This window comes from Musca domestica, unplaced genomic scaffold (genome assembly GCF_030504385.1).
Source record: "Musca domestica strain aabys unplaced genomic scaffold, Musca_domestica.polishedcontigs.V.1.1 4, whole genome shotgun sequence".
NCBI classification, from domain to species: Eukaryota; Metazoa; Arthropoda; class Insecta; order Diptera; family Muscidae; genus Musca; species Musca domestica.
The window spans coordinates 11,760,134-11,776,995 of NW_026712328.1; the positions used below are offsets into that span (position 1 = coordinate 11,760,134).

General features: G+C 40.8%; 1 protein-coding gene across 1 annotated transcript in view; it reads left to right on the forward strand.

The window, feature by feature from the left end:
- The window catches only part of LOC101891724 (protein O-mannosyl-transferase 2), a 139,588-nt gene extending 125,200 nt beyond the window's left edge, over nt 1-14,388 (forward strand). The window contains exon 13 of the mRNA XM_059126888.1: nt 14,019-14,388. Coding sequence (XP_058982871.1) covers nt 14,019-14,212 — 194 coding nt within the window. The 3' untranslated portion in view covers nt 14,213-14,388. The remainder of the gene's footprint in view (nt 1-14,018) is intronic.
- The last annotated feature ends 2,474 nt before the right edge of the window (nt 14,389-16,862 follow it).

Below are 16,862 nucleotides of genomic sequence, written 5' to 3' on the forward strand. Positions count from 1 at the left end.
CTCGTTAGGGTTGATAGGAAGGCTGACATACACAAGCTGTATAAGGTCAACAGGTTGTTCAGCCTTAGTGAATTGATCCGAAAGGATAGGGCGATGAAGTCAACGCGGTGCTATAAATGCCAGCGTCATGGACACATCGCCGCAAACTGTGGGATGCCGCCAAACTGCGAGAAGTGCAGCGAAGGACACCCCACCCATCTGTGCCCCACGTTTGAAGAGGGCAAGGAGACGGACGCAATCCCTAACTGCGTCAACTGCAAAGTGGAAAGCCACTCTGCGGGCTCACCTTTCTGCCCTAAACGGAAGGAAATACTGGCGACCCGGATCCAAAGGAGGAAGGAAGCCGAGGCGAAGCAAAACGCCAGGTCTGGCCGCATCTCCTCGGAGAAGAAGAAGCTAGATTATGCTGCCGTTGCTAGAGGAAAAACTGCGCAGCCCCAGTTACCCCCACGGACAGCTACCACCCCAAAGCTCCTGCTGCTCGCCCATCTGGACCCACCCAAGACATTGGAGGACTGATGAGCAACATGCCAAAGGAGTTTGGAGATCTATCAACATTGTCTAAGGTTAGGTCGTTTGGTCCTAGCTTTAGGCGTAACCGCGAAGAAAGGGGCGACGCGGAAGCTTGGTGGGCCCTTATGGTCCACATAGCCTTAGATTAGGGATGTTGAAGTGCGTTTTTCTAAACGTCGGCCCCATAGTTTCTAAAACTAGGAGGCACTTCCTGCGGAATTGTGTCCTAGAGCATCAGCCGGACATTATTCTGCTGGCAGAAACTTGGCTCTCTCCCAGCCAAAAGTTTTACTGCCAAGGATTTAAAACCTATAGGCAGGATAGACTGACAGGCCCAAGAGGGGGCACTGCAGTCTTAGTAAAAGATAGGTTTCGTTCAGAAAAAAATCCCCATCTCCTCAAGGGATATAGAATCTTGTGTCGCTAGGGTTTGGAGAGATGATGGGTCCTCTATTGCCTTCGCGTCTGTTTATCAGCGCCCTGTTGGTCCCTTCCAAATTTTGGATCTGGACCCCATACTCGCTTTACGCGACAGTGGCGACCTGGTAGTTGGTGGAGACCTGAACGCGAAACATCCCTTATGGGGTGGTGCAGAGGTCGACACCAGGGGAAGAGCAATCTCTGCCTTCTGAACACGCCTAAATGGATTTTCTGGAAAGCTGGGATGGTTAGTTGTTGCCGAAACGAGGAAATAATATTCTTTAATGCAGGAATAATTTCTCCTCGGAGTTGTATGAAAAAAACCAAAGAAAGAAAAAACAAGGTGTTTTAGAAAAGAAGTTTGCCAAACAATGGAATTTTATTGAACCAAATTCGGTGGAGAATTTGGAAACGAATCTTACCAATGACAGTTGTGTTTGCTGGTTAGAATAAAAGTAAGTTTATTTACAAAAAAGAAAAAAGGAACAACCAGTGTAAAAGGAAAACATTTGCATTTAGTACATTAGCATTTAGTACCAAGAGAGAGATGCAAATTTAGACAAATGAAAGAAAAATTGAAACTAGAGAATAGGGTGACCAGCGTGGTTAACCTTGGCGTTAACATTACCGGCACCCTTGCAGTAACTGCAACTAAAGAAATTAGACCAAAAACTAGCACTCTCTCTTGTTTACAAAAAAAAATTGATATATTGAAAGATTAGATATATATAATGGTGAACGGGCTGGTACCAGGATGCAGTCTTCCTTCAGAGTGAACAGCTCAGCCACATAGATTCGCTAGGTCTGTAACCACTGGATACTAAATATGCTGAAAAGGAAAGTTTGCGCTTTTTCGGAAGGAGGAAAAACAATAGTGCATGTGAGAAACTTCATTTATTGGTGGAATTCATTTCGAAGAAAATATTAATAAATACAATGAATCGTTCAGTTCGAACAGGAGCCATAAATTGCCCACCCGAAAATGGTACTCTGAGCAGTGGGCAAGGCGCTGCGTGAATACACCCCTTCTGACATTACTCTCGGATAAAGATCCACTCCGATGACAATATCGATGCCGGCAGATTTGTGGAAGTCTGGATCGGCGAACAGCAAATGCGGGAAGTGCTTGTGGTAGTCTTCCGGAAGTGATTCGAGTGGAGTCTTCATCGCGATCCGATTATCCACACGAAAAGTGCCCTCAATCTTCACGGACGAATCATGCCTAGAGTAGAGTGTAAGCGCGCAAATGGTCTCCTCCCTCAAAGTAAGCCGCGCTATCTTGTGCTTGTCAGCGAAACCCCGGGCTATGCGGCTCACCAACGAACCCGAATCCAGCAAGCATCGAGCCATCACTTTCGCGTCGATCCGAACCAGAACTGTGGGCAATAATATTATATTGTTCTTGTGGATCAATGATGTTAGGGATCCTTGGGACGAAACGGCGGGCCTAGTAGGTTCAACAGCGCGATAATTAGATCTCGTTGATGTAGATGGATGTGGTGACACCGAGCGAGATTTGGACCGAGACGACGAATTTCCTGGCAGAAGCTGGTCACGGAGCTTGGGGTTCACATGCAGCAATGTGTGGTGGAATTTGTGGCAATGATGGCAGCCGCGATCGCTAAAGCATGTACCATGTGAGTGTCAGGCAGTTCACACAGTATTTATGCCGCCGTACAGCATTCAGCCGATCCGCCATGGTCATATCTAAAAACTTCCTGCACAATCGTAATGGATGCGGACGCTGGCACAGACGGCAGAGGAAACGTCCCTTTCTGTGAGGAGCTTGGTTGGCACGGGAATGACTGATGCGACTGGAGCTGTTCGATTTAGGCATGGTTCTTGACGTAACATAAATATAGATAGAAGGAAAGGAAGAGAAAGGTAAATGGAAGAAATTTCGAACTTAGTTATCAGAAGGAAGAACTACGAGCTTGGTTATCGGGCGAGTTATGATGCCTTTCTGAGTTACGACGTCTGCGACTCGAACATGCCGATCGGAACCAAGATAAGTCTTAATGACTCTACCCAACCGCCACGAAGTCGGCGGAAGATTTTCGTCATGAATAGCGACCAATGTGTTCTCCTCAATATCCTTTTCTGAAGTTTGCCACTTCGTACGCTTTTGGAGTTCTCGAAGATATTCAGTTTTCCAGCGAGAACAGAAACTTTGATGGACAGCTTTAAGACGTTGCCATCTATTCAGCAGGGAGAGAGGACTGTCATCAATATGTGGATCGACAGGAACGAGAATCGGAGAACCAATCAGGAAATGGCCAGGAGTCAGAGCTGCGAAATCGGAAGGCTCGCTTGAAATCGGAGAAAGAGGACGCGAATTTAAACACGCCTCAATCCTCGAGAGTAGCGTGGAGAACTCCTCGAAAGTATACTTGGATGAGCCGACGAACTTACGGAAGTGGGTTTTGAAGCTTTTGACTCCGGCCTCCCAGAGGCCACCCATATGAGGTGCCCCAGGTGGAATAAAATGCCAGTTTAGATTGTGAAGAGCATATTGAGAGATCACAGACGAACGCGAAACTTGAATGAATTCTCTAGCAAGAACTTTGGACGCCCCTACAAAGGTCGTACCATTGTCAGAGTATAAGTGGGAAGGACATCCTCTCCTAGAAACGAACCGATGGAAGGCTGCTCGGAACGTGGGCGTCGACAGGTCGGATGTAAGCTCCAAATGGATCGCCTTTGTGGCAAAACACACGAACACGCACACGTAACCTTTCGTGAAACGACAACCACGCCCGCAATAACTTTTCACATCAAACGGTCCCGCAAAATCAAGACCGGTACAGTTCGCTCAGGAGGGAGGGCAGCCATGATCTGCTTCTGACAATGCTTTTTGTAAAGAACACACGTTTTGCACTCCTTTATGACTGCCTTGATCATGTTCTTTACCTTGGGTATCCAGTATTGTGATCTTATCACTCGAAGAACAAGTTGATTGCCTTTTCGGATGCATCGCAAAAGCCATGGAACTGAATGTCAGCCGTAGGAGTAAAATCGAGCCACCTCGGAATTCTAACTCTATCAAGGACAGAGTAGTTTGACTAGAATATTTTCCATTCGGACAATGTGGAGGGATTTATAACATCATCCCAACCAGTGCCATCGGACCATATCTTCTGCATAATAACTTTCGCCACAACAATGCATGGTGAAAGCCATCCAGCAGGATCGAATAATTTGGAGATCTGAGACAGGATCTTTTTTTTTGTATAGGAACATGAAGATGGAAACGGTGTTGTTGAATAGAAAAATTCATCAGAACTCGCATCCCACCGAATCCCCAAGGTTTTGGCTGTGCTGTGATCATCGAAGTCTAAAAACTCTTCATGAAATAAATAATCATTAGGAAGATCTGCAAGAATGTCTCTCGAATTGGTCGTCCACTTCCGAAGGCAAAAGCCAGCGGAGTCTAGTGCAGATTTTAGTTCGGCTTTGGCTTGAATAGCAGTCGAGATAGAATGGGCTCCGAAAAGCACATCATCGACGTACATGTAATTAACAATAATCTCGCTTGCACTCGGATATAAATCTTGAACATCGTCAGCAAGTTGGAGCAGAGTGCGAATAGCCAAGTACGGAGCACAATTGACACCGAAAGTGACAGTTTGCAACTCGAAATCATGAATGTTCTCACCTGGGTGGTTGCGGAATATTATACGTTGGAACGGAGTATGATCTGGATGAACAAGAATCTGGCGGTACATTTTCTCGATGTCCGCATTGAATACATATCGGAAGAGACGCCATTTGAGAAGTAAAGTGGTCAAGTCAGATTGCAAAACCGGACCAGCGTGCAACACATCGTTCAGACTGTGACCATTGGACGTATCAGAGGAAGCATTAAAGACAACCCGAACCTTGGTGGTTGAGCTCTCCTGCTTAATAACCGCGTGATGCGGTAAATAATAATGGCGTGAATCACTATTTAAACATGGAGCAGGAACTGGGACCATGTGTTTCAAATGAACGTACTCATTGAGTACCTGATCATACTCCTTTTTAAAATCTGAATTTTCTCATTGCGAAGGAATTGTGTTACAGCTCGTGAACGGGATTGACCAAGGTCCATTTTCTCTGGGAAACCTTGTTTGAAAGGAAGACACACGACATACCGACCATCTTTATTCCTTTTTGTAGTGAAAACGTAGAGCTCCTCGCAATATTTATCGGAGTCTGAAGGAAATTTTTTCTTAGGAAGATTCTCCACTTCCCAAAACCGACATATCTCTCTGTCTAAGGAAATTTCACAGAAATTGGAAATTAACATGTCTGATGAAGAAGACACTGGAACAGGGCCAGTTAAAATCCATCCAATGATGGTTTCTTGACCCATCAAGGAGTCACAAATATCTTGCATGACTCCAGCACGCATGATGAATGGAAGAAAGTCACCGCCTATAAGAATATCGATGTTCGAACTTTTGAAGAAGTGCGGGTCAGCCAGATGAATTGAAGGAAGTCGAGAGAACAAAGATGATGGTAATGTGTGGGAAGGAAGATTTCCCGACAAATGTGTAACCACGAATGCTTGCACGGAAAGCTCAACGGAATCATCAAATCGAGAGGACAGCACAACGGAACATACTTTTCGAACGGAGGCAGCGGTCGAATTATTGAGACCAGAAATCTGAACGTTTGTACGCTGATATGGAAGTTTGACTTTATTGAAGAAACGTTCAGATATGAATGTTCCTTGAGAACCCGAATCTAGGAGTACACGAGCGTGATACGTTACTCCTAAGTGAATCACATTCACCTACTCAGTCCCCAACAAAACACCCCGAGAGCTGGAAGTGAAACACGTCTGAATTACTCCACCCCCAGAAGTAGTGGACTGTACAGAATTTGGAGAAAATGGAGTGGAGTTTGGACTTAAGGTGGTAGAGCTCGTAGGTGGATTGGATGGATGACTACTTGACGAACGCTCATGAAGCATAGTGTTGTACCGCCTCTGACACTCAAAACAATTATTTTTGCTCGTACAATTTTTTACGTGGTGAGTTTTTGAGAAACAATTCAGGCACAGGCCTTGTTTTTTGATCTCAGCCACTCGTTGTTTGACATCCATATCAATGAATCTAGGACATTTTCGAATAATATGAGCGGAATTTGTGCACAAAGGACATTTTGGAGCCGTAATATTGGTCTGGAATGAGCTGAACTTCGAATTCTTTGAATGTGCATTGGATTTAGTTTTTCGATCATCAGACTTCGGAAAATTGCGCATCTCGGAGACGGATTCAAGTGTACGATATCGATTCGTAAGGAAAGAATCAAGGTCAGCCCACTTTGGAATAGCAGTCTTGTCAGCCAAACCTTGTTCCCAAAGCGTCAGAGTTGAGTCAGGAAGACGATCCGAACAAAGGAAAACAAATATTGGATCCCAACTTCTAACGTCGATATCGTACAGAGATAACGCAGCAATACATGAATTTATGTCGCGCTGCAATGACTTAATTGCACTCGCTGACTCGGACTTAATATCAGGAAGATTGAATAGAACTTTTAATTGGCCATTAACAAGAATTCGCTTATTTTCGAAACGATCGCACAAACCTTTCCAAGCAAGTTGAAAACCTTGATTTGTCAAAGGTGCACGTTGGACAATATCTCTAGCTTCGCCTTTAGTCTTCTGGGTCAAATGAAACAATCGCTCGACTGGACTGAGCCTAGAATTTCTTATGTACACGGCTGTGAACATATCTCGGAAAGTCGGCCATGACATATAATCCCCGTTGAAAATTTCGGTATCGCATGGGGGCAGGTTGAACGAATAATTTGAACCGTGATCATGATGGATTGTAGAATTAGGACTCTGGATCGAAGGGTCCGGAGGTGAAACAGAAGGCTGTTTAGGAACTGTTTGCCTTTGGAGATCCTCAGACAACTGCGTGAGGCGAGCCAAGCACTCGCAATAAGTGACATAGGCACTATTGTATTTGGCTTGGAACGTCTCGAGCTCCGAAGCGGCATCTGCATCTTCTTCGTGTTCATCATCCTCCTCGTTCTGTTCTTCGCTAGCTCGATCGGACATAAATTGGTCATACGCTGATTTGATGCCTGCCCATAAGGATTTAACTTCCGAAATATGTATCTTTATGAATTGGGCAGACGTCAAGGGAACATTACCACCAACAACCTCGGCATTGAAGGTGACCAGACGATCAGCTTGACGAATGAAGGCTTCCAAGGACATTATCGCTCAGTAAAAATTAATGAAAATTGATTTAGAACAAGAAACTAGCAAAGAATAAGCGAAGAACAGCGAGAACGGGAGGAAATAGGGTAACTTCCCAAGCAAATTTGTTCACGAATATCTAAAAAAATGGTTGAAAAATACGTTTTTCTTTGTATTTTCTCCTTTGTACAGCGCCACCTAGCGGTAAATGAGTGGACAATGGATAAAACAATGGAAAGAACTAAAAGCAGTAGGTGAATTTCCACGAAAAACCGGAATAAATTGGAATAATATTCAAAATATTATGATTTTTGAGGTATTTTCGTATATATAAAACGCCCCCTGGCGGCGAACGAACACACTATATATTTGCACAGTCAGAAATAAATCCGCAGTGAGCAAATGTCAAAAAAATCAAAGATCACCCAGGAAATAATAATAAATAGTTGAAAGAATTAAAGTTTTTTAGGTGATTTAGAATTTGCAGAGCGCCCTCTAGTGGTGGAAAAACGTACTACCAATAAGCACCAGCGAAGAAAAGAATCAGAAGATGCAAATGTCCAAGAAAAACCAGAAATATTTGGATAAGTCTCGAAAAAATCAAGTTTTTCTCCGAATTTCCTTATATGGACAGCGCCCCCTAGCGGCCGTAATGTGAACTAAAAATGGGCAAGAAGAAGGTACAGCACCAACTACCTTTATATATATTCGAATAATATATTTATATATGAATGTCGCAAACAAGTTACAGTGCGACCATATGAAAGGAACGACGGTAGGGTGCACGCACACTTAAAGAGAATAGCTTTACTACTTTTGAGTGAAAACACACGTAAGAGAACTCCGGTGGTTGGCTGAACGTACGAACAAACCAACAGCGGCCACCAAACAACAGGAAAAATAATGTAGGTATGAATGTGTGTTGAGTGAGAACAAGCAGTGCGGTAATGAACGCTGGTCGTTGGATGACCGAACAGACGAACAGCTCAACAAGAAAAAATAGAAGAAATATACGTATGACGGTGTGTTATAGTTGAACGAGTAGTTATTGTTCTAAAGAGACGAATGTAGGCAGATCTCTAACAACAGCAACTACTGTGTTAAGGAGATGTAATGATCGTAAAGAAGAAAATAACACACCAACAAACACGTATAAAAAGAATTAGTACCAATTCTCACGGTAGAAAATAAAGAAAGGAAAAGAATAATTTGGAGCACACTGTCGCGAATAGCAAAAATTATAAATTGAAGTTTTTTTTTTTAGCACTTTGAAATAAATATGAATAGGAATATAATATAATTTCAGATAAATAATGAAAATAATAATTTGAAAATATGTTAATTGAATATTCCACCAAATTTTTAAATGAATAAAATTACGGAAATGTGGTGTTATTGAATAATAAAATTACTGAAATTTACAATGCACTTATGAAACACTGTGCGTTTGAAAAAATGAAAAACAAATTGCCGTCGGCAAAACGCACTTTAACACCACACAGAAGAATGCACTATGGTTATATTATAGAAATGGAAAGCACAAACTTACCTTTTTTGATGAAATTGATGAAGCGAAGAAATTTAATTTGTGGAATTTGCAACAGCTATCCAATTATCCGGTACGATGGACCAAAATGAACACGCCTAAATGGATTTTCTGGAAAAGCTGGGATGGTTAGTTGTTGCCGAAACGAGGAAATAATATTCTTTAATGCAGGAATAATTTCTCCTCGGGGTTGTATGAAAAAAACCAAAGAAAGAAAAAAAACAAGGTGTTTTAGAAAAGAAGTTTGCCAAACAATGGAATTTTATTGAACGAAATTCGGTGAAGAATTTGGAAACGAATCTTACCAATGACAGTTGTGTTTGCTGGTTAGAATAAAAGTAAGTTTATTTACAAAAAAGAAAAAAGGAACAACCAGTGTAAAAGGAAAATATTTGCATTTAGTGCATTAGCATTTAGTACCAAGAGAGAGATGCAAATTTAGACAAATGAAAGAAAAATTGAAACTAGAGAATAGGGTGACCAGCGTGGTTAACCTTGGCGTTAACACCTTCCTTCTCGATTGTCCGGATTTAGCAGCCATTCCATCTGATAGGCCCAATGGAACGGCAGGGTCGTATATCGACTTATTCCTGCATACGCCAGGAGTAGCACTGGCAGCGTGGAGGGCGACGTCAACGACCCTCTACTTTGAGTCCGACCATAGGGCGATTCTCATAGAGATAGATTCAGGCTCCTTACAAAATGGAGAAGTTAGGTCGTTTCACAATTTCGACCGGATGAATATCCGTCGATATAGGCAGCACTTGCGCAGCGGCTTGGAGGAGGTAACTCTGCCAGCCGATCGCAACGTATCCATTTCGGATATAGATGCCATAGATGCTTCAGTGCCCAAATATATCCCAGGAAGGTTGGTTTTGCGCTTTCACGCCGACCAGCCCGTAAATCCTGCGGTATGGACCAAATTCCCGATGTAGCTTTGAAAAGGGCAGGAAATGTAATTCTGTCCTTTTTGACAATTCTCTTTAATCATTGTCTGAATTTAGGGTACTTTCCTACGGCTTGGAAGGAGGCCAAGATGGTTCCCATACTGATCCCTCTCAGTGTGGTAACTACAGGCCTATTTCCCTCCTATCGCCGTTTGGAAAGTTACTCGAATCCTTTATTCTGGCAAGGATTAGAAGAATCGTAGAAGATAGGAGAATTCTACGAGCTTGTCAGTTTGGCTTTAGGTCTTCTCTCTCCACGACCCATGCCTTAACGGCTTTCAGTAGCTTCGTTGGGAAAGGTTTCGATAGGAAGTACGGAACTATAGCCGTTTCCCTAGATATCGCCAGGGCTTTCGACTCTGTCTGGCACGATGGGATTTTATATAAAATCCAATCGTTCGGCTTTGACAGACAATCCTGTAGAATGGTCGCTAGTTTTCTTAGGGATCGATTCTTCAGGATTAAGGTGGGTGAGCGACTCTCTAGTCGCCGCCCTGTGTTAGCAGGGGTTCCTCAAGGTTCCCTCCTTGGTCCGATGTTATACAACATCTTTTCTTGTGACATCCCGGCTCCTCCTCCTGGTGGTCTTCTCCTGACCTATGCCGATGATGTCCTTTTAGCCTTTTCCGGTCCGCTTGCTAGGTCGGTTAACGAGTACCTCGATGCCCTCCATCGGTACTTCGTTACATGGCGTCTAAAGTTGAATGTAGGGAAATGTTGTGCTACAGCCTTCCTTGGTCGGCCAGGAATAGTATATCCTAATTTTAGAAGGTTTCAGCCGGTTCTTAGAATAGGTTCTGAGCAGGTTTCAGTTTCAGCTGAGTTGAAATACTTAGGTGTTATATTTCAGGAGAGGTTCGACCATATTCGGCATATAGACTACGTCCTGACTAGCGCTAAGGGTCTATATTTCGGATATAGTCGAATCTTGAGGATGAGGGGTGGCCTTTCCCACGATGTTAGGCTTTTGATCTACCGACAGGTGATCAGACCTATCGTCGCCTATGCCTTCCCCGTCTGGTTTGACATTTCGTCACATCAGATGGAAAGGCTAAGGTTGTGGGAAAGAAAAATACTTTCCTCTTGTCTGGGCCTCCGGCCCCTCCGATTGCCAGATGGGTCCTATAGGAGCCGTTCTTGCAGGTCTATCTACGATAGGGCGCAGATAGATAGAATAGATGTCTTTATGACTAAGACTGGACTGGCATTCTTCGACAAATGCCAGTTCATAGACAATAGCATCGTTGAGGGAACGTTTAGGTGCTTAGAAGATGCGGACCAGCTACGAGCTCGGAAGCATTTGCCGCCAGCCGCCCTTTACAGGCTGAACGAGCTGGGCTTACTCCAATGGGATGAAGGTCTTATATTCTACCATAGAAGATTTTTATCCTCGGACTGAAGTAGACTGGTGTACAACACCGCCCAACTCACTCAAGTTAGATTAAGTAGTTTTAAGTGTATTGTAAATATTTAGTTTTAATTTTTCCTATCTAGTTCGAAAGATTTGCATTGCCCTTTTTTATATTATTCTATTTTTCGGGGTATAATTTAAGTTCTAGCCATAAGGCATAATGTAGCTTGTTGTGATCACAAACTTGTTGTGACACTTTTTGTTAACGTAAAGTAGGCGTTGTACAAATGCATGTTTATTTATAGTATGGTTGGGTTTAGGCCATTTAACCTATGTTAGTATTAAGACTTGAATTAATAAAATGGCCATAGGCTAAAAATGAAATGAATTGTTCGTGGTGAGTCTTCTATTGAAGGCTGATAAGCCAAGAGGGGGTTTATAACGATCCCTTGGCACTAGTAGCAGTAGCTAGTGTTTCGTTGAATTTGAGTTGGGTTTATAACGTTCCCTTGTCTGCAACGATTGTAGTTTTTTGTATTTAGAGTTGCGTAGGGTTTGTAGCGTTCCCTTAACTTTAACAGTAGTGAAGTGTGTGGGTTTTCAACGTCCCCTTTACTTCTAAGAGTATTGTTGTACGTCATTTGAGTTGAGAGGTTTCTAACGTTACCTCAGCTCTTGTATTTGTGAAAATTGTGTGTGTTCTCTTGTGAGTAAAGAGGGTTGTATACCGTTCCCTTTACTTTTAAGATAATTTTTTAACAATCCCTCAGCTCTTAAATTTGTGGAGTTTGTTCTCTTATAAGTAAAGAGGGATATAAATTATTTGTAACGACACTGGCTCCCTCAGCTTCGAAGTGAGAAAACACGTCGTCACATTTCGTTTTGTTATTTTTACCATTTTGTTGTATTCCTATAGTTTATTATAGTGCTATCCCAAAATACTGCTAGTTTTTTACGTCGAGCTCTATTGTAATGCATTCGGACCTTCTTTCCTTTGCTTCGAATATTCCCTGTCATCCAGGGTTTTCCGTTGGCAGATTTCCTCTCTCAAAGGGGACAACTTTCTTTGAATGGCTTTACTAAGGTCTCCGTTAATCCATTGACAACTTTGAGCATTCCTCCAGCTGACGGGCTTCTTGTGATGACTTCCTATTTAGCGTTGATCCTCTTTGCTCTCATCGCTGTCACATTTGGTTCTATCGTCAACGCCGATTCTCACCTTATTCTTCTTTGATCTAACCGCGTTAGAGACATAGAAGGCAATGTCCTTAGTCTTTGTCAGACTGGCTATAGAGATCATCAACTCAAACCAGAAGATGAGTGTTGTCTTGTTTCTCCTCTTTGTGAAAGACTTCCTATATCTTCAATTCTCTTTTTTTTGTCTGCCAAAGACTTGTATTCGTCGCTCTTCCTCACCAGCTTGAGGCTGCCGTTTTCCCAAGGGAGTTTTATCTTTCTGTTAATCTTCTTTTGGGCGGCAATGTTTGCATATACGGCAAGTTTAAAGAAAACTTTATGGTTCTTTATGCCGCTGTGCTCGTCCAAAATTTTATTGTTGACGGTTTTCTGGTGGTCTTTAGGTAAATTATCTGAGCCCTTATTGTTATCGATCAATGCTTAGTGCATTTCGTCCCTACATTGTTTTTTGGCTGTTTTGTCTTAAGATGGCGGCTTCTTACCCGTTTCCTCGGTCCACTTTCTTTTCTTCCGGGTTCGCGAATTCATCTCAGAAATCCAAGGCTTGGCAGTCGATTTCACTCTTGGGCTCACCTTTTCAATGTTGGGGCTAATTTTGTCACACTCGTTTAAAGGATTCTTGTTGCAGCCTTTGCTCGCCTGCTGCCTCCTGATCTTTGCTGTAGAGCCCAAGCGGTTTTTTGTTTTTGTTGTGAGCTTCGCCAAGCTGTCGCTCACTTCTTCTATAATCTTGTGCTCCTCGTCCTTTCTTTGGAATTGCAAAACAGTAGTATTGTTGCTGCTGCGGTCAAATTAGGAGTCTGAGGCGCTACCTGTCATTGAAGGCTGGATCGAGCGTACACTTTCTTAGATCGACATGACCCATTTACGTACTTAACCTGCCTACTGGAAAAATACACAGGTATGCACAATTTTAGACTTCTGTCTCAATTCGTTCGAAGGATTGCGTTATTACAACTGAAAGACGGGCATCGTTAAATCGACTTACAATTTTACTCTGATCCAGAATATATATATACTTTGTATGGTCTAACATGAGTGAGGAATGTCAAATTAAATATATCCTCCATAGAATGGTAGAGGTATAAGAAAAGTTAAATTAAACCCGATGTTGTGCTGTAAGCGAAGATGTATTCTTTCTGTTTTAATTACGCTATCTTTGGAACGAATTTAGATAGAAGGCTAAAATTTTCCACACATGGCACATTGTCTTTTGCCGGTAAGAAGGTTAAGTTCGTAAATGGGCCATGTCGATCCACGTTTTCGTATATTCCAGCATTTAAGGAATTGATTTAAATCCGTCGTGTATACGAGCATCCACTGGCGTCGCTGTCAAAAAATTATATGATTTAAGAGAAAACAAAAATTATATCTAATTTTTATAATTTAACGATCCATTCCAATTGTTTTTTACCATGAATACTATCCAAGATTATTTATAAAGTATGTTCATAAAAAATGTATAAATAATCTGTAGTGCATTTCCAACATTGTAGATCTCATATATAGAAAAGTTCTGTTCTTCCATTTTTTCGGTAAGGTGTAGCTTCGTGTGAAAATTATTTAGTTTCCCTAACCGCAAAGGTTCAAGTGATGGGCAAATCGCCGATTCACGTGCCTTTTTTATTTTGGTCTTCTTCAACGCAGCGGTGTCGGAATATGGATATTTTCCTGAGGCGCACAGTACAAAAATAAGAACAAAAAAAAACAAATTTGAAGAATACGCAAAATTTCCAAGTTAATTTGCAAAATTTCACTAACCACAAAACACTTTATATTAGTCTATATTACAAATGTTTACACACTACCAATGTTGTTTATTATAATTTGTTTGTTTTGTTTCAGGTGTAGTATTTCATTACGTTGTGAAGGGGTTAAGGCCAACTATTCGCTGGAGTTTACTTTGCAACGTGCTTCTTATGACCGCCTACAGTTTTAAATTGTTTTCTCCACTCTCATACGGAATGAAGGGTCCACCAGCATCAAATTCCAATTCTTCTATGCATGCACTTAAATGGCTATCATCGTGGGAGTTTTGAGAGTACTTCTTATAAGAGATGTTCCCAAATTATTTTATTTTGAAAAATTTAGAACACCTGAGCGTTATGTATTTTCCTGTTTTAATATATTGTAATTGCTGTATTCTAAATTTTTTTTACTTTTGGTCAATAATAAAAATCATGTTTAAAAAGTCTACACAAATACAATTTGTGTATTTATTTTAAATCAATTAATTAGATGTGTCATTCAATGAATGATCGGTATAGAACGGATATTGTTTATACATTTTTTCACAAAATTATTATTCACAATTCATGTAATACACACGTAATTTCACTTTCAATGAGAAAATAAAGCAAACGACCGATGAGCCAAATACTAACCAAAAAACAAGTAAAAAAGCTATAAGTTCGGCCGGGCCGAACTTTGAATACCCTCCACCATTTGGTACAAATTTGGCCGTATATTAGGGTCTATACAAAGACGTGGACCTGCATAGGCAAATTTTGTCATAAACCATTACAATATTCAAATGCGAAACTTAAATAAAAAATTGGCGAATAAGGTAGCTAAAATCATCAGAATTTCGAATATAGGAAGGTACCGTTATATTGGGGCTATACGAAGACTTGAACCGGCAGAGACAATTTTCTGTCATAGGCTGTAGTATCTATTACGAATTTCAAACGCCAAATTTGAAACAATTCTGGTGAATAATGTCGCTAAATTCATCAAAATACCGAATGTCGCGAGGTACCGTTATATGGGGGCTATACAGGGACGTAGATCTGCACATTCAATTTTCTGTCTTAGGCTGTACTATCCCTTAGGAACTTCAAATATCAAATTTGAAATAATCCCGGTGAATAATGTCGCTAAAATCATCAAAATACCGAATATCGGGACATACAGTTATATGGGGGTTATACGAAGAAGTGGACCTGCACAGACAATTCTGTCATAGGCTGTAGTATCCATTACGAACTTCAAATGCGAAATTTGAAATAGTATCGGTAAATAATGTCGCTAAAATCATCAAAATACCGAATATCGGGAGGTACCGTTATATGGGGCTATACGAAGACGTAGACCTATATGGCACATTTTCTGTCTTAGGCTGTAGTATCCATTACGAACTTATAATATCAAATTTGAAATAATTCCGGTAAATAATGTCGCTAAACTCATCAAAATACCGAATATCGGGAGATACCGTCATATGGGGGCTATACGTAGACGTGAATCTACATGGTCCATTTTCAATACCAAAAGTCCTGTAGACATAATACACATTTGAGTAAAATTTTATTAACCTAATTCATTTCGTTGGGAAGCTAGAGTGATTCCACAGACGGACAGACGGATAGATGGACGGACATTGCTAAGTCGACATAGAATTTCATGCTTATCAAAAATATATATACTTTGTGGGGTCTAAAATGTATATTTCGAGGTGTTACAAACGGAATGACAAACTTAATATACCGTCCATCCTATGGTGGAGGGTATAAAAAAGCAGTGAATTCCGCCGGGCCGAACTTTGACTACCCTCCACCATTTGGGGCGAATTAAGAAAATTTTCAAAAAAAAAAAATATCCATTAAAAATTGTCGATATACGAGTTTATGAACTATAGAGACAATTCTATTTCAAGGAACTAAGACGGAACTCCGACATTTCCATTGAAAAATGTGGATAAAATCGTAAAAATACCGAATATCGGTGTACCGTTATATGAGGTGCTATATGGTATCGTGGACAAATATAGACCATCTTCGAACTTGACCAGCCTGCAGACAAAAGACAGATCTGTGCAAAATTGTAGTTTCCTATCTTAATTCGTTTTGACTGTAGCGTGATTACAACGGACGGACGGACAGGGCTAAATCGTCTTAGAATTTTACGCTGATGAAGAATATATATACTTTGTAGAGTCTAAAATTATCATTTCAATGAGTTACTGTTGACAATAAACGAAATAAAGTCATTTTTTGCTGAAATAATTTTTAGAAAAACTGTTTCCATTTCCTACACTTTTGTTGATTCGAGTTGCAAACACGAATTCATCCAAGCTCGGTTTTCGCAATCAAACAGCTCACATGATTCATTTGTTAATGAACTATTGTTGAATTGTTTACCACGAGATTGGTTTGGTTTGATTTTTAAATCCATTAAATCCAAAAAAAAAAATCGCGTAAAAATGCGAAATTTTAAAATTTTCATTTTGAATAACTATTTCGGAATGTACATTTGTAGTGTTTTTTTTTTAAATTCTAATATGATGTGTAGTCTTTTTGGGTAGTAGAAAGCGACGAAAATTGTGGAGTGGCGGAACTGAATAGATGATGTCAAAATAATTTAACGTGGTCAAATCAAAATTGCTAAAAAATCAAAAAAGAGCATATTGCACTGCAAAAACTCTAAAATACGGAAAAACTGAGAACATTTTTTCAATGGAATCAAATTTCAAAATAATAGTAAGGACCAAACTTCGTAGGGACCTTTAAATATTGGCTGTAAAAAACCAGCGAACAAGTTGAAGTTTACTTCAATTTGTTTATTAGTTACTATGCTTATAACTCAAGAACGTTTTGACGGATTTTCACAATTCATACAACTCCGGAATGGAATCTTGCAAAAAAAAATTGCGTAAAATATGCCAATAAAATATAAAAGAAAAAATCCTTT